Genomic DNA, 19,345 nt, shown 5'->3' with positions numbered 1-19,345 from the left:
AGTCAATTAATGCATATGAATGGGCAGAGTTGGTTGGCTTTTTTTTACTTGATTATGTCACAGTGAGACGACGAAATAATAATAAAAAAGAAGTCGACAGGAATACAATATTTTAATTTAACATTTAACTTCCGTTTCACGAAAACGAAATAAAACCACAACAAAAACAGGGAATGTGCTTTCGGATAAACTTCTATCGAATGTATCATCATTATCTTGCATATGGCATTCTAATGAATTTCAGTATCAGCATGCAAAAGATCTCGGGTATATAATATGCGTCTGTTGCCTTAATTCTTTAATTTAATTGAACACAATGTTACGGTTTGAATATGACTACAGAATAGGAAAAGAGTAACATAATCAAACTCATAATGTAAATGGGACGACTTGTAAGTTTTGTAAGTCTCTCTCGATCTGAAAAATTAAATTGAATCAAAATGCTAGCATTGTGATGCATTTTATTGAGTTGTGATTTTTCATACGAATTGACTCAATTATACAATAATATGGAGATAAGGTAAAATGATCAAGCACCGTCTATACCCTTGGATGTTACAAGGCAACTCTTTATGCAATGTTGAACAAAAGATCAAAGGCTTAGCGACAAGAGAGAAATAAAAAAAAAAATCCGTACACAAAACAGTATCGCGTGTCTTGTATTTATATATGAAAAATCTGTTTTATATTATCACCTTATCAATCAAACACATCTAACGTGAGCATGACTTCTACAAGCCATTTTTCTCTGAAAAAAAAATCATTTTTTTCTGTTACAGATACCGCTTGAAATATAAATTTCTTATTATCGCCGTGTAAATTTTATTGTATTTCAGTATGTCGAATCTGTCATACATATATGTATATATGTACGGTGTGGCTTGTTATCGATATGATTAAAATGTGTAGAGTTGTTAAAACCAATGATGACTACTACCACTTGTCATCAACAATATTTGTTTGCCATGAAAGTTATTGATAAAACCAACAATAATCGTATTTGCGTTTCAAAATAAAAATTTTGTGTTATTATTAGTGTGGAGCTAAATAACACACATTTTTCGAAGTTTCCTTATTCTGTTTAAATATTGGTAGTACAGCAAATAACTCGGTAATCACCTTATAAGGTAGCTTATCTGCTTTTGTATATAATATTCGGTTTTTAATACACGCCACTTGATTTTATTTGAAAAATGATTAAACTGTTTGGCATTGCGTATTGCTTATGTTTCCACATAATTGCTTTTCGAGGATATATCTCTCGGCAGAGCGCAAGAGCACTTTGGTGTACTTTTAAAAAAAAAAGGCTGTAAATAAACGATCTGATCAAGAGTTTTTAATGTCGAGATAATAATCGGCCACATTTTATTTGTTCATTTTTAAATTTTGTTTACTTTAACCGCTCTAAATTAACGTCAAATTAGAATAATAATTTGAAAAATGTTCTCTGATTAGTAATGGCTTCAGTCAACCGAAAAAAAAGTCTGTATTTCAATCTATCTCACACAAAGGTTAACTTGTTAACAAGTTAATCGATTAATTATTCCAATAATCGTAAAACCAACCAACCAACCAACATTGCATTAATTGTATAGATACATTGCGGTGTCATTGTTTCGCTTTTTTTCTCTATTGAAGTTTTCATTTTGAAATTGTAATTAATACTGCGATCTTAAAAACTTTATCGTGTTTCCATAGAGTCTACACAAGATACCAGTTTTTGTATGATTTTAATGTAAAACTCGTAGCATTTGCAACGGCTTAGCTGTGGACGTGTGGACCTTCTCATCTATATAATAAATCACAATTGAACGAAACTAGATAGAGAAAAAAACGACTTGGGTTTGAGGGTTCGTCTTAGGAATTGTTTTTTTTTTAATTAATAGCTCAACTAACAGCTACTGAAACAAAATAGTTTTCATTTCCCTGTATTTGCATTATAAAAACTAATTGGTTAATCGTGTGAGTAATAAATCAATTTAGTTTTAACGAAAAGTGATCTAGCTCACTTCATTGATTTAATTAAATTTGCTTAATCCAATGAAAGTATAAATCATTCTGGCTCGGAAAATAAATTAAATTGAAAAAACTTTATGTTTCTTAAATTTGGAAAAAAATTTGTTTGTTTTCATACTAAAGGAAGTGATTTAATAGACAAGAATCCAGGTGAAACCGAAAGACAAACAAATTTGCATAATTAAACTGTTCAACACATTTTATATATTTCGAAAAATCGGTTTATTTCATCAGAACCAATTTGTCAAGAAATACAGGTCTCTTCTTCATAGCCAATTTTATTTACAAGAATCTATCAAATTCAAAAAAATAATGGCAACTCACATATCCACTTCATTTAATTCCGTGTGATAAATCCTTATTTACATATTTTTAACAAATTTTAGCATATGTTTGCGTACTTTCATTAAATAATAAAATTCCGAATGTGTGAATTAGATTCGATGGAACAGTAACATTCTGTTAAGATTTTATAATTTAAAAACTCAATACAAGAAATTAGATCACCACTGAATGGGTCGTAATAGTTAATTCGGTTAACTAATTTCAATCGATCGAAGCATTTATTTGTTAGAATTGAAAAAACCATAGACATCATCGTATATATGTAGTCATTTGCGGAGATGAGGCGATTATGTTCAGTAAACGAAATAGTTGTTGTTATAACATAACTTCTTATAACCTATCAGAAACGGTATGGAAATCGCCGTATTAAATCATTTGGTTTTAGTGTTTGTTACAAAATCTTGTACTTCATTTGTTAGGCCATTGCTCATCACTTTCGTTGTCGATAACAGATTAGCCATAAATAAAAAAGGATTTTTTTTACCAAGTACACTTAGAACAGCACTGATATCAAGAGACGCCACATCCTGCTTGATAAACTTAAGTTTCAGTTGAAAGAGGTGCTAATGAGGTGCCTAGAACTATCAAGGAATTATTGACTCAGATTATTCTTATACTCATCCTATTCGAAGGACTTTTAGTTTGGGGGTGGTTGGGTCCTAATATTACTAATGTGAGTAGTCATGCAGACACAAGTGGCCATAGTTTTTTTTTCATATTTCTTTGTGTATACTATTGGACGCTTAGTAAAGAGGATAAATTGGCAGACAGAAGACAGATTTCGTTCAAGCTAAAACAGCTGTTAATGGGCTGTTAATGGGTTGTTATAGTTGAACATGTCCAGGTCAGGAGAAGAATTCAATGTAAATCTTACCCCTTTGACAACCCGAATTGTTGCTTATCCTATTGTGAAAAGACAAATTCTGTGACTATTCAAGCAAATAACAAAGTTTCGTAGAGCTTCTTTTTAATACTCATAGTTGATAGTAAAATGCAAAATATTTCCCATCGGGAGATGCATACTTTTCGTTTAAATTAATTTGTATTTTATCGCTACAACTCTTACTAACATAATGTAAATCATTCAACCGTGTCATTCACTCTTTGTCATATTCATTCGGATCAAAACTTCATCTGCAAAACTCTTTTAGGTTCTATGGTAGGAGAGTTTCAGTACACACACGATTCTTGAATTGTGTCCATCAATTCCGAACAAACGAGCTCACCATACAACATATAACATTTTACTAAAAATACACGTTTCAAATACATTAGCGAAGCCCATTGGAAGTCTGGTATTTGTATCACAGAAAAACAACACACTTTATATGCATTCAATATATATTTGTTATGGGTATGACTGTTCAAGAGCGATGATGCTTGAAATTAATATTCCAGACGCGATCTATCAGAATGTACTGTCAGCGTATTTTAAAATTGTATTTTATGGAAAGGAAAGTATCATTCTATGTTCGTGTAAACCAGCTTTGTGTTTTAAGTTTCGTATGTTTTTGTTTTTATGTTAAACAATTTCGTACTCATTTCTACGTGTTGTTGTTTGATCTCCACACAAATTTGGTTGGAAAATTATAAATACGAAATCGTAATAGGAGCACAATTTAGATTAAGTTTGGTTTTCCGGATTGGGAATAAGTTCCATAAGGTAAAAACCATATGATTGTACACATCTGGGAAGTTAATACTCATTTGCTTGCAGCGAAAAAAGAGCAAGCAATTTCGTAATTTGTATGTGCGGTAGGTAAAATACGCAATAATACTTTGTCAACTCAACCGTATAATTAAGCCATTATCATATCAATTATCGCATAATTATAACGATTGAAAAATCACGATGTTGTTTTAAACGTATTTCGTATACGCATTATTTTATTAATAACATTCATTTAGAAATAAATTAAAACAAATAGATCGATGTTTTATGGCTGGCATAAACCTTAAGTTACAATGAGACGAGAAAAAAAAATGTATACCAACCGATCGGCGCACCTGTTTCTATTCTATGGATAAAATATGTAAAATTGCAGTAATTATGCTCGTTCAACCGCAGATAAGAATTACATTTCTTACCATTTTTTTAAATACAAATAACAAATTTAATTTCTCACCATTCTTGTAGAGCCGCGAGAGAATATACAAAAAAAATCTATTTAATTTGGTGTAATCACATAACTTTACAATTATAAATCAAATACTGAAATATTTTTAACTATAAACGCTGACCGACATTGACTATTTTAAATATCAATAGCGCATTTGTTCGTTGGTGGTCACACATATTTTTGTAGTAAAAAAATTTATTTAAATTCTAGTTGAGTTATTTATTGGTCAAACCTTGCATTGTATGTCGATCAGTAAAAATTGAATTTACAAAATCCATACACAAATGAGCAACAAATTTTTTGTTTCCACCGCCAAATGACAACATGCGTTTTTAATGTCGAATCAATTAGCTTTACCTCCGTTTGTGTGTTATATATTTTCTATGAATAATAAAAAAAACATCATCGACTAATATCAATTGAAAAATGCCGCGCTTTAATTGAGAAATATAAAATAATTTCAATTTTAGACATTTTAGAAGGAACTGGTTGTTTTTGGACCGAATGAAATGAAATATTATGTTGATCAGTTGAATTGTATGCCATATATTTGTAAACGAATTTCTTTCAAGAAAAAAAATTTGATTTTGTAGAATTAATTTCAACACGAAGAACGATTTCACAATCAAATTTACCATGACGTGTAAACTGTCCGTATGATTTTACTATCAATTCTCACATAAATCACACGCCATAAACTTTAAAAATTAAAGTGCGCAAAAATTGTTGAATATCATCAGTCATTTCAATGTGAAAAAAGTGACTATTAAATCGTAACACTTCTGCACTAAAATTTATTTTAAAATAAATTTTACAGATTTCAACATTTCCTGGAATTTTATTGCATTTGCAATGAAAATTATAGAAATATTCTTCGAAACATTTGGATAGAACGTCTCATATATTGTTGATGATATTAGATGAGATGAATAACCCTGCTACGAAATTGGTAGCTTGTTGATTAATTTATGGCGTAAATTTACATTTTTTATCCCATCCGGACACATGATTCAGGATCTGATCAATTTTTTGCCATTTGGCAACGTTTGAAATGTCACATTCGCTTCAAACTTCAAATCTTAAAAGGAACAACAACCAAAAATTCACTTATGCACAGCAGTGCGATCGACAGTGTGTGAATTGGTTTTCGCACTAGTGCGTAACCGTGACCTTTGTAAAAATGAAGATTCCAATAGCTGTACATAAAATTTTGTTCGTAACTTTTGTTTTAACTGAATTGTGCTGTCAATCTCGACTTCGCCTCGGGTTGCCAATTTTATCTTCGTTAAAGGCACTCACATGTTAAGAATATAGCTATTAATTGACTGAAATAGCCATTCAAATTATTTTCATCAAGTTGTCGCATAGTAAAAACTTTACGACTGTGGGTATAAATAAATAAATGAAATCAAAAAAAAAATACGAAGACGAAACAGCAAGAAAAAAAAAAGAACATATTCATTCGATTCAATTCATCATATCGGTCTACAATAGCAAGACAATTACAAATGTCTTCTGTCAAGATTATTAATGCATAACTCGTGAATTTTTGCCATTTTTGGTTCGCTATTCTAGTTGGGTGAAAAAGGTGAATGCACATGAGAACCGTTTGCTTGTAAGAATTCAGTTTAATTTCCTTTTATGGGCTCCAGTATGTTACTTCTAAGCAATTTTTGTATAAATTGTTATTGAGTTGTTTGGTTGTCTTAGGCATTTATGTGTGATTCTCCCAATGGCAGAAATGTATCTGAACGTTCGAAAAATGTGTGACTATGAGTTTGAGCCATTGGAACGATATGTGATTTAGCGGTACGTCGCGATTATTCCTTTCTTTTTTTTCCTTTTGTACTTTTTGACCCGAGTTAGTTTTTCGCAACCTTTTCATTCAGTTAAACTGCACTCGATATGCAGTTTAATTATTATTTCTTTAATTTTTTTTTTTACAAAATACAACGTCTGTTTGGAAAAGTAATTTACTTCAAGCAAAGCTATTAACTTTACATTCGCATGTACAGATTTAATACCCGTGCAAAATTTGTTTCGTGTTTTCTAGAGAGGCCCCATAAAATTAATATTAGTATAATAGTATAATGCACATTAAGCGCTATTATTTTGCTGAAATTTATGAAATGATATTTTTGTGCCAAAAACTAATCACAAAATTGTGGTGCGAGACAAATTTTATAGGCAATTAAATTCATAATAACAAAATATTTATTCTATTTTTGATTCGATCCTTTATTCTATATACATATTCTGCTGAATATCCAGGTATATAGTTTGGCAGTTATTGATGAGACAAGATATATGTCACATTCAATTATATATTACTCGTACGAAACGGTCTGCCAATTAATTAAAAAAAAATATTTGACAAACTAAAAAGAAAGATGCCAATACGCCAATGTTAATCAATTAAAATGTGTAATAAAAACGGAAATAAATTTTAATTTTTTGATTGAAGCTAAGCAACATCTGCTAGACTCAACATTTATTATCCGTAATTGGTAGAACAAAGTAAGTGAATGGTAAATAGCGTAAAGTGGATCTGTTTCGAGTTGGGTGTGATTTTGTCTCAATTGTATAGCACCAACCATACACACACAGCATAGAGAAGTTTATTGTAGGACTCGACATCTCATATCCAGCTGAGTTACGAGAGCTAGAGACAGTTATTTTCTGTGTACTATTTTGTTACCTCAAACAAGAAGCAACGAAATATTCACGCACATTTGGTCCTTAGTTGCATTACATTTTTCGTTACACTGTTTTTACGCTTTTAATAGTAACCACATCACAAGTATTATTTATAGTATGCCTAAAGCCTTAGTAGTAAAAGACACATACTCGTTTCTAGACAGATTCTATTCTGTTTTTCCTGTTCTCGTGTTATTAGTGTTCCCTTTTATAATAGGATCCTCGCCAATTTATCATTTCAAAAACAAAGGAAACACCAATAGATTCATTCATTTATCTCACAATTTTTCCAATCATTTTTCATCTGTAATTTACCGCAACAGTTTTATAAATTGAAAGTCGTTTAGAAACCTCATCATCTCACAAAAATGTTCAATGAATTTTTCAGACTTTAAGCAAATGCAAACAAAACAGCCGTAACAATTTCAGTTAATTTTTGTAGCCTTATACGCGCCTTATACAAATTCTAGTACAAATATGTCTTCATTATCATTACAAGCGAACGCTATTCAATCATTTGCGGTATAAATACTTTATGTCAATTACATTGATTTTCAATTATCGTCAAAGAGACAGGCCTTATATTTTTCAATGCATTGCTATTATCAGGTAATAGAAGCGAGTGTCTAATCAAATCATATATTTATATGCCTATTAATCCAACTGATCAACAACAATAAATGGAAAACAATGGAACCGCATTGTTTTTTCTATTTAAAAAAAAGACTTTTTTTCTTCATACAAACAATGAAGAGGTTTTGTCAATGTCATTTTTGATTTATTGCAAATTATTAAATTATTAGGTTGATTAAATGATTTGGAATCGTTTTACATTAAGATGAAGAAAAAAAAAACCAACAACAGAATGACGTTACATCAACCGAGTCATTTCAAATAAAATTGAATGAGAATGTGAAGTGCTTGTAAATCTTAATCAATGTTCTTGGTTCTTTAAAGTAGCTATATGTGCGGTATGAAGATATAATAGAGAAAAATTAGTTTGCATTTGGCCAATGAAAATTAATTTGTAATTTTTGATATAAACTGACTTTGTCGATCATAATCAGTAGAAAGTTTAATTCACTTCATTGCATTGATGTCATATGTCGTAATTTATTTACCGTATATCCAAAATGTAAATCAATTTATTTCGCTAAATTAATTTATTTCTACTTAGTGTACCTGATACTGTTCACGGAATTAAATTTAAAAAAAACATTTCTCGTTGGTAGTCGATTTTAATTACATATTCTAAATGCAACTTTGCATCATAAAAACCGAAACCGAATAGCAATTAGATTGATTCATTTCGTCTTTTTAAATTAGATAATTAATCGCTCAACACCTCCTCACATGATGAATATATATACAGAAAAAAACACGCACACACACGCACACATAAGATTTCATAACACCAAATAATATCTCTCAATCAAATTTTCACGCGGAAATGGACACACATGTGTTTCGTGTGCGTGCGTATGTATATCTCGACGAAAAACGTTGAAATAAAATTAATTTAAACTCAAATTTCTCATAAACCAATTTATTCCGAAATTATATCCGCTTTTCGATAGAATTCTCTACACAACCGAAAATTTTTCGAAAAATATATTTATTTGGTTAATTACAATCCACGATGTGTGTGTCATCATTTTCTTTCGCTTATTATATATCTATATAGTGCTTCATTTCTCGAATAGTTAACGGACGTATAGATCAAAAGAAAATTGTCGCATCTCCTCGCGACATGGAGGAAGTACGCAATGTTATAAAGTAGTTTAAATATTTATTTTTACATTTCTAAGGTGTTACATATTTTATTCGAGCAAAATTTATCGTTTTTATTTTTCATCGTTGTTTGTAATAGAATTGATATGAGTGGAATAAATGTAGGTGAGTGCATGGTATGCAATTTATAAGTAAATATGAGAAAAACGATAGTTTGCATTTGATACATTGTAGCACAATTTTCGCCTAATGGGATGTGGAAGAAAATAATGAAATTTATATGAAAACTGGCACATGCATTTGTGTGATGACTTGATTTTCTTTTCTTCTTTTTTATTTTGAAAAATCAAATCAAATTATACGAAAAAAAATGAAACTTTTTCATCGTTCGCTTGCTTACATATAAATATATGAAAATCTCTCATCAATAAAAATCATTATTGGTATTTAATAAAGAGATTACATGCATTACTCGCCTGGAACAGTGACTACTGAATCGAATCTTGATGTCATTTTTTTTCGTTTGTTGAATATACAATGAAATCACATCGTAGAACAATGCAATTCAATTTTTATCACAGTCCCATTCATAAGTGGAATCTATTTTTCGTTTCGATGTGTATTCCTATATAATAATGCAGATATTTCACTAAACACTCGGTTTTTTTTTATATTTTAACTGTGGGTAAGTTTGCGTCTTTAATCTTTCCAATCTTTTTGAATATCATTTGGTATAAGATTATTATTAGGATACATAAGAGGCTATGTTGATGGAGTTTGATGAAATGAATAGAGAATTTTATTGGGAGCAGAAACAATGTAACAATGGATTATAAACAAAAAGATTGAAAGGCAGAATTACTAATCGCTTTGGATATGACTGCTGGAATATGCAACTTTTCTTTATTTTTATTTTGAGAATACTGAGAGCTCTACGTCTCTACGATATTATATTATAATAGGACCATATAAAACTAAAATAGGAAGCCACACACAATTTACCATTTTCTCACTCCATAAAATACAGAAGTGTAATTCTCTCGCGCATCGCATTAATTGAAATTAAAATGAATTAAAATAATGCCAGCGCGATATTAGTTGTAATACGTCTATTAATCGCCTGTAATGCTTAACAGACTATTATTTTACTTAAAATGAAGAACAATTTAATGCTTTCTGAAATATATGGCGCTTCACACTGAATTATATTTATTATTGTGTGTATATGCCGTACACCGAGCGAAAAGAAACCAATAAAATTTAATGTGTTCGGTTCTAAAGTTAGATCTATTTGCTTTATTATCAACTCTTTTATGCGTTTAAATATGAGTTTGCATCTCGAAAACTATCCTCAGAATTTCGTATTATTCGTATTATATGCCCATTAATGACCCGGTTTTTATTATTCGTAGAATCAAAACGATGATGCTTTACACGATATTTTGATTTACTTTAAGTACTCTCAACGATATAGAATATACCCGAAATAGCGACGCTCCCCAAATGTTACAAGTTTTTATTAGATACAGTTCCCCAGGGCAAATAAATGTGTTCACACAAAAAATGTCAGGACAAATTTTTACATTCAACGCCTTTTTGCCATAACTGTGTCTAACCTATCGCTCTGCATTATATTTGCATTTTGTTCGGAATAAATAAATTTTGTGAAATTTGTGAACGTTTTGCATTTCCTTTTTTCCCCGTCTGTGTAACATAAACATTTTAAAATGGAATTGGTGATGAGTGTCAGATGCTATCCATTCTGCCATGATCTGAAACTAATTAAAATTTGAAATGCTCACGAGTACAGTACGTACACCACTTCTTCTTCCTCATTTAAATTAGAAAAGAGTTGTTGTTTTAAAGTACTTTCGATGTTTATTTGCACGTCTCATATAATATAATGAACCGCGAGCGTAAGTGTTTACATTATCGAAAGAGTATCGTATAAGCAAAAGACTTTACAAGTACAGAAAGCATATGGCTTCAATTTTTTTTTCTGCTTCTCTTTTGCGAATTAATAAATTACTCGGTAAACAAACGCCTGGCATAATTAATTGATTTTCCACCGAGATCTCAATCGTAATTGAATCCATATCACTTACAATAGCGGGGATAATAACTTTATATATTAATAATTGCAACTTCAATGTCTGGGATGGGTTCAGCACAGCAAATTCAATAAAACGATGAAAAATTAATGGCTGGAGCATCGTAAGAAATGAAAATAAATTGTTGAGCTATACAACCGTGCACGAAAGTTTCGAATAAATAAAATTTTAATATTTCTTCAATTTTAAATTCTACACACTAAAGCAATAAACTTTACTTGAACAGTTACGTAAACATAAACAGCCTCTTGTAAAATTCTCCCTCGATATCAAAGTAGAAATGTTCCGTTCTCTCTCTTAAAACATCATCATATCAATGGTTTCTTCGTGGTAGATGATGGCATCGTAGTAGTACATGTTGGGTGTGTACCAGTACATTTCGTTGATGGTGCGATCCAATGGGAATCCATACGAACGATAATCAACGTATTGGTCATAGTTGCCACAAATGAACATCGGTTCGTCGCGCATCATAGTGGTCTGGATGTCGATTTGAGGTACAACAATGAAGAACATTTGGAATTCCATACCGCCCTTGGTACCTTTGGGCAACATAAGCCTCCATGGGAATCCGCAATGTTTCTCGTATTTGTCGTAAGCAAACTTCATTTCGGATTTCGTAGACATCATCAAGTCCTTGTACAGATCGTAATAGGTGGTGTAATCACCGATAAATTTGGAGAATTGTTGACAGTTTCGGTCGATGGTATTCATACCGGCAGCCAAATCGACAACGAAGTGTTCCAATTCTACGAAGTTTTCGCGATTTTCATTGATGTTTCTGTACTCGAATCCGAATTCGTTGTATTTTGGTCCGAGGAACATCTTGACGACAGCCCTTTGTGCTTTGTTGGATAACACATTCAAACGAACATTGAATGGTTTGTGATTGAGACGCAATTGCTTGGTTTTGATGACGAAGTCTTTGCCGGTGTAATGAGCTTTGCGACCGAATGTGTACATATCAGTTTTGGTGTATGTGTCATCGAACTTTTCGACATCAACAACATTTGTGATGTCGGAGTAGAATGTATCGAAGAATGTTACCAATTTGTCAACGAAAACCGATTCAATCTTAACACCATCAAACAAAAGATCATCGGTGGTGTATGACGGCAAATGGGTTTTGAACGACCAGTAGTAGTTGATGATACGTTTATACAATTGGTAGAAAATCGGATCACGCATCGAAGTTTCGAAATGTTCGAGCACACTTGGAATGGTTCTGTGATAGTTCATTGTTGTCATCGATGTGCCGAGTAACATTTTGGCAAAATATTCCAAATATCCATAGAACCGTATGTCTTCAACATCTGTGAAACCTTTGATAAGTAGGGCCAAGTTGTCGATATTTTCTGGTTTAGTCAATTCGTACTTGGTTCCATCGTACAATGTAAAGTATCCCAAATCAATAGCATCGAGAATGCGACGTTCGTATCTAGTAACGATATCAAGGTCGAAGTAGTTATATTCGGTGTACATATTGTAGAAATTGTCTCTCATCGGGAAATATTCTCCGTTATAGTATCTCAATGCTGGATAGTAGCCAGTACGAATGTTCTCCATCCAGGAGAATGTCGGAATAGTGCCCATACCAAGCGACAATCTTTCCAAATAGTAACGTGCCAAAATTTGCTGATGTTTGAATAAATACAGCTCACCACGTCGTTCGGTTGTGGTCAAGTAATTCTTTCCAGTCATCCAGAATGGATAGTCCATGTGGAAGTAGTAGTAGTAAGTGTTCAAACCAATATCTTCCATAAAGTAGGACAATTTGGATTCCATATTTGTTTCAAACAAGTAATCCGTATAGTTGCTGGGAATGACAACGGTGTATGTCTTATCGGTCTTGATTGTTTTGTCGAATCCTTGCATTTTGTATTGTTGTGCTTTGCGAACGACATCGTAATTGAAGAAATAGAACGGATACACTTCATACGGTGGTGGTAGGACCATGCCAGTCATATCCTTACGATGTAGAACAGCAACGGTTAATGCATAGATGAACATGCCTTCGTTTACGTGTAAGCGAGCAAATGTGGCAACTTGGTAGAATGATTCCCAGTCCTTGGCGTAGTAGAACAAATGGAATAAGGCAATCACTTGACGGCGATGCATTTCGTTCATAATTGAAAACACTTCACCACGTGGAAGCATTCCCGTGCGGTAGAAATTGAGGAATTCCATAACAGCTTCAACATTCGTGAATTTAGTGTTGTAATCGTAGTCGTAACTGAAGAATTCCTTGTCGGTCAACCACTTTCCCTCGGTGTAGATGTCTTTTTGATGGACATGTTGCAACAGGTCCAAAATAGCCTTCTGTTTCACCAAGAAAGTTTCGTCGACGAACTTGGTCGGTGTTTTGACGAATTTATGCACAGCACCGGATGCAGACGCAACAGCGCACGCTACTATGAACACCGCGATCAACTTCATTGTAGGACTGATGACATTCAATGAATTGCATTCAGCTTTTATAACGGACTGATAGGTAAATCGGTCCGGGAGAGGTTATCATTAGAGACAGGTTTTATCATTCGAATTGTGAACGAAAAACAAAATTATTGTTTTAGAATTCTGTTTTTTTTAGTCATTACATTTTGATGATTGAAAAGGTCATGTCTAACATTACATTTTTGATTAATTCGGTAGGTGATACATGCAATCTGTTTCTATGCAATTTTTTCGTGAAATGGTTCCAGTGATAATGAATGATTTACATTCTGCTGAAACAATGTAATTTGCACGTCGGTGTCATCCAAACATTATTGGTTGCTGCTTTGAGTAACATTTGAGTTTTCCTATTGAAATTCTCCGTTTTATATTTACCACTTTTCTGTTCTGTCTGGAGGGCATTGGTAGTTGACTCTCTTTTTTGTAGCTCAAATAATTCAATGAAATCTTTTCATACAAACCCACTCCAACCGCGTTTACCTTAAGAATTTCTGCGTATAAAAATTGCTATGAAGCTACAATTTTCAGAAACACCAACTCAAATACATCATGGTAATGGTGTCAGGCTAATATTTTCTCTTTCCACACAAACTATAGTTGAATCTTCATTTCATATCTTCCCAGTACCATGCATAATATGACAGTAATGCAGCTCACTATTCGTTAGCACAATAACATTCTTTTATAAATATTGACCCCTGCTCTCAACTTATCGTGTTTTTTACCTTTATCTCCATTTGGACAATGTGTACATTATCAAACCAGCATGTCTGTTTATTTATTTCTTTATGTAAAAGTTTATGCTGTGTACTACGTAATGGTGGTATAGATAGAGATTTTCTCGATTAAATTAGAGCGGTGGTTGTGTGGTAGAGTTTGGCAGATTTGTTTTTCTCTCTCAATTGAATCTTTAAATTGGTGATGTGTGCTTATATACACAGTACGTCAAATTTTGGGGCGTCGGCTATAATTCTTAACTTATGATTAAAACAATGGCATCGCTGTGCCATGAATAAAAGTCAGGCAATGTCTGGTTGTTGTATAAGTAATTGCACGTTTTAAGTGTTCTTGGCACATGAAATGGAACAATTACTATACCTTTCTTCGCCTGCAACTAATTTGTGTTATTTATACTGAAGACGAGAGAGATGGTCTTGCAAATTTATAATTAATAAAAATGTTTGTTTTTCCTCCGAAAAAAATGTGTATTTACAAACTTTTTAACACATTCATTCACCAAACCACCCACTTAAAAAGTGTATGACGAAGCGCCTTTTGCGTCCAACAAACATTGTAAATTATCCAGTTCAACGAGAAATTATTTTATTTTCCTTCATTTTGAAAATATTCTTACAAAGTGCAAGACTAAATTAAATTTAAAACAAACCGGCTTATTTTCTGGTGTATTTTGTGCTATGGGATTTTGTATATTACGTTTTGTTGTATGGATAAATGTACCATGGATATATACGTAACGTATGTTCGGTTCTTTAAACATTTATTCATAGAGAGTTACATGTATTTATACGTGAATCTATACAATATCTGTACACACAAAATGTATGTAATGCTCAAATGATTAGTATAAACATTCAGAGAAAAATACATTAAATTTGTTGAGTGAAATTGAAAACATTTCATTCGGGAAATATTTATAACATTAAACGTGTTCCACTAACTTATATTTTTTGCTATTAAAAAAAAAGAACGAGTTAAAGAATGGCTTGTATAATTTGCTATACGTGCGGAAAAACGTTTTAATATATATCTTGATCGTGTCCTTAAAGAAATTCAAATACAAAAAATATTTGTTGAGCATTATCGCCCTGCTACATATTATTTGGATATCGGAGAATAACACAACTGATTCAGCTGTAAGGTCTCCCAAGTCTCCAATGTCTAATAAAATATTTATCAAGGCACAGACGGCATCGGAAAATCTATTTAAAAAATTACGTATATCTATTGGAAGGGCAGATACAAGAACATTATATTTTCAACAAATCTCAAATCTCTTCACTTTACCTTGCGTTAAAATAACACACGCGCGTGTGTTCGTGATATTGCAATTATGGTGACGATGGATTTATTTGATGTTTTGGCTATTTGCGGTAGTTGTATAATGCTACTTTTTTGTCGGTTAGCCGGGAGGAGAAGAACATTTAAATTTATTGCTTTGCAACAAAGTATTGAAGATTCTGTTTCTAATTTTAATGTCTATTTTTCCGTCCAAATTCGTTCCAATGTTGTATGATACGGTTTCAACGCTGTAAAACGTCTTCATTTCCTGAAAATAATTTTATTATTTAATGTTCCAAGTTATCACCATGACTTCATTATGAACAATCGAATGTTAATCGACAATCATTGTCGTTGTTCATTCTAACATTATTGTGATTTTATAGGCAAAGAAATGCATTTAAAACTTCATTTTGTCTTTAAAGAAACATAATTGTTCATTGAAATATTCCGCCTATGTATCCACAATGAATGGGATCCTATATTTTTAATTGTGTAAAATATTTTAGATAAAATAAATAATTACATGTTATTCAAATCGATTAGTAACGCCACACGTTCAGTTGAATGTGTATATGGACTGTGTGTATATTTATAAATGTACGTACACACAACAATTGAGCATTTTATTTTAACATTTTAATGGTAAAATTTATTGTTTCCAATAATTGCAATAAAATTTATTGTTTTTCTATTTTCAGTGGAATGGTTGCTTGAATAAATTTTCTTTCAAAAATTACGGGCGTACACGGTGTGTGTATGTTAACTTAATTATTTCTTGTGTACATTCATGCAGTGTAATTCGTGGCTTACTATCATTTTATGATTTATGTATTGCCATCCAAAATAGGGTGTCATTTTGAAACGAACGCCTGAATAGGCAAGATACAAATCACCGGTTGTAGGCGAAAAATAATTATTTTACCGGTAGGTTGAAAGCAGTCTCTCAAATGGAGCTGCGACGCACTGAAGATAGACGAAATCTTAATTTAAATTTGATTTAAAATGGGTCTGAAAACAGACTACGAAGAATGTAGAAAATCCTCGCTGAAAATTCTTTCTTTAACCGATCGGGAAACTATTTGAAGCTTCATTTCACGATATGTTCCGAAGACAAATGTTTGACTTATAGAAGCACTTTGAATCGACTTGATCTGACTTTCGAGCATGGGTACAGCTGTTAGCTTGGCCTGTGAATTATGTGCCGATGTAAACTAGAATGACTGATGATGGTCTCGAAAATATAAATTATTGAAGGAAAAAAAGTTTGATTATCTTACCATCCGTTGTTTCATTCGAACAAAATATTCAAATCGGACACTACTGGTAGACAATATTGTTTATCGTTTCGAATCATCGATTGAAGACTGATCTATTCGATTGTTGAATCACCCTATGATGTTTAAGTGTTCATTTTCTGTAGAAAAAGTAAAGAAAATCAGCAACGAGACGTGAGAGGTTAAAAGCTACCTTAGGGTAAATACCATACATTTTGCAATACAATTACATTTAAAGAGGTGATTTCGTTTGATTGATTGGATTTTAATTACATGCATTATATTCCATATTGTTCTGTTATTTCCACGCCAAGCCGTGTGTTTTTTATGCATATTATTTTCTAGGATGAAATGTTATATTATATTACATGGTGCACAACATAATGCGGCACATTGTACTTACTGTTTTTATGTTGTTTCTTGTGTGCGATAAATAAATAATAATTTTTTCTCTCTTCTTCGTTTTTCAGTTCAATTTTGTTGGAAGAATTCTTGGACCCAGAGGTATGACAGCTAAACAGTTAGAACAGGAAACAGGTTGTAAAATCATGGTACGGGGAAAAGGATCAATGAGAGATAAAAAGAAGGTAAGCAGAGGAACTCTATTCAATTTATAATTTATGATTATACTTATATGCATCAGTTCGTGATTAACTAATTGATTGACTATTTAAAACATTGTATGGCAGAACGGCCACTTTCATTTAATTTATAATTTCCGCGTTCTGCTACTAATTCCATTAAATTATTAATTTTATTATTCTTTGTCAGTGTTTGCCGATATGTTTTCGGAATAAAAAACCAATCGCTTACTTCATTGTAACTATAAAATGCTTGATTTATATGATAGCCTCGCATTACTATTGGCTGAGTTCAGTAAAACGTTCGGTTCTATTAAAATCTCCATCATTAATTAAATTCCGTGACGAAGTAAGTAATGGTCTAAAGAACGATCTTTTGAACTGTTGAATACTTTAACTATTCCGACAAGAAAAAGAAGACATTTTCGCTACAATATTTAACCCTGCCAGCCGCTGAATGGTTTAATGTTTTTCTTAGCGATTAAGAGTGAGAAACAGTGTTTCACTCTCTCTCTCTCCCTCTCTATCCCTCTCTTCGAATTACTTTTTTCTTTGTGAAAACATTTATTTATCCTCATTATGACCTCGAATCAGTATATATAGAACAGAGGTTCAGTTCACATATTGAGCCGTGTTTATAATTAATAGTATCAAAACATGACACCTTATTTATGATGTTAAAGAAAAATATTATGTTGGACGATGTCAAACATATTTATTTTAGAGATTTTTTTATCTTTTAAGATTTGTGTTTTTCTAAATTTTCATAATTAGATTGATTATCCGAAAATAACCGTGTGTACAATATTTACTCAGCCACGCACACTTATACTCGTTACACCAGTTGGTTGAGATATGCCATGCAAGATGAGTTATACTAGGCTTATGGTTTATTTTAAACAAGATGAATATTTAATAACGGCTAGTATAGGTGGGCATGTCCCGTCACCCGTGCAACATTGAATTACAATTTTAAAAAAATGAAACGCAAGCTGTTTCTTGTTGTGTTACGAAATCTACTACATTGTTTGTTCTAAGCCTTTTTTGTTATAAGCCTTTTTCAAGACATTAATGTCAACTCCCTTGCTCCATTGGCTGAACGATACGTTATACATCTCTACGTTTCTCGATGAAAGCCTACCAATGCCAATCTTTTACTTCATCGGTTTTGACATACAGCATGTCTCATAGAATATCGTAATATAGAGTTCACTTATTTTTGTCGTCTCAGACGATAAGAGAATTTTTTAGTCAGATGTCAGATCATGTTTAGATTTTCCATGAGAGGAGGTGTTGCATCAATTAAAAGTTTTGATTAAGCTACCAGATGAGAACATATGTACAAAAATGTCGCCCATGGAAACGTTAGTCCATTTTCAATTCTTGACTTTGTTTGACGGGGTTTTTAGTTAGTCAAAACGAAAGAAGTGAATTTTAATATCAACGTCAAATGTGTATACAGTCAGAATTGGATGGCGAAGACATATGACGATAATGATGTCAATTACTTAAAATTATTCAATAATGTGTAACATCATTCAAGCTAAGGTTTCATAATTTTTTTTTTATTATTTTCTTCTTCGCGTCTCTTCTTTTTTTGTGAACACTTTAAACAAACATAACTATTCATCTTCCACACCATTTACCTTTTTGAAATTACTAATCATTAAAGAAACCACTCATTTTATTACCAAACAAGCTAACACTCATATTAAAATATAAAACAAATATGGATTATAAGTTGTTTAGAGGAGCATAGAAGTAGGGAGAGAGAAAAAAAATTGTCAACGCTAAACGTATAAAGAAATTCGTTTTTTTTACATAAAACATAATATGACTTTGAGGAATGAGCTAATCACACTTCCACTTATAGATGAAAATATGAATAATGTTGATTTAAACAGCTTGGGTTTATACATTTTTACGTAGCATATACATACATGACTAACTTGAGGAACTCGACAAAAAAAAAACTTTTTGGAAAATCAGACAAC

General features: G+C 32.0%; 2 protein-coding genes and 1 long non-coding RNA gene across 13 annotated transcripts in view; 2 read left to right on the top strand and 1 right to left on the bottom strand.

The window, feature by feature from the left end:
• Positions 1–19,345, top strand: part of LOC119069306 — a 481,283-nt gene that overhangs the window by 412,991 nt on the left and 48,947 nt on the right. The gene's annotated exons all lie outside the window — the stretch shown is intronic.
• Positions 1–19,345, top strand: part of LOC119069239 (protein held out wings) — a 77,262-nt gene that overhangs the window by 39,866 nt on the left and 18,051 nt on the right. For all 11 annotated transcript variants that reach the window (XM_037173287.1, XM_037173286.1, XM_037173285.1 and 8 more), the window contains one exon: positions 17,241–17,357. In XM_037173287.1, coding sequence (XP_037029182.1) covers positions 17,241–17,357 — 117 coding nt within the window. The remainder of the gene's footprint in view (positions 1–17,240; positions 17,358–19,345) is intronic.
• Positions 10,768–13,478, bottom strand: LOC119069201 (hexamerin-1.1-like). The gene has a single exon (XM_037173162.1). The coding sequence runs from the start codon at positions 13,454–13,456 to the stop codon at positions 11,318–11,320; it is 2,139 nt and encodes a 712-aa protein (XP_037029057.1). The 5' UTR covers positions 13,457–13,478; the 3' UTR covers positions 10,768–11,317.

Source organism: Bradysia coprophila (genome assembly GCF_014529535.1).
Source record: "Bradysia coprophila strain Holo2 chromosome X unlocalized genomic scaffold, BU_Bcop_v1 contig_26, whole genome shotgun sequence".
In the NCBI taxonomy this organism is placed as follows: domain Eukaryota; kingdom Metazoa; phylum Arthropoda; class Insecta; order Diptera; family Sciaridae; genus Bradysia; species Bradysia coprophila.
The sequence above is the reverse complement of the archived record's forward strand: the minus strand, read 5'-3'. Positions and strand labels throughout refer to the sequence as shown.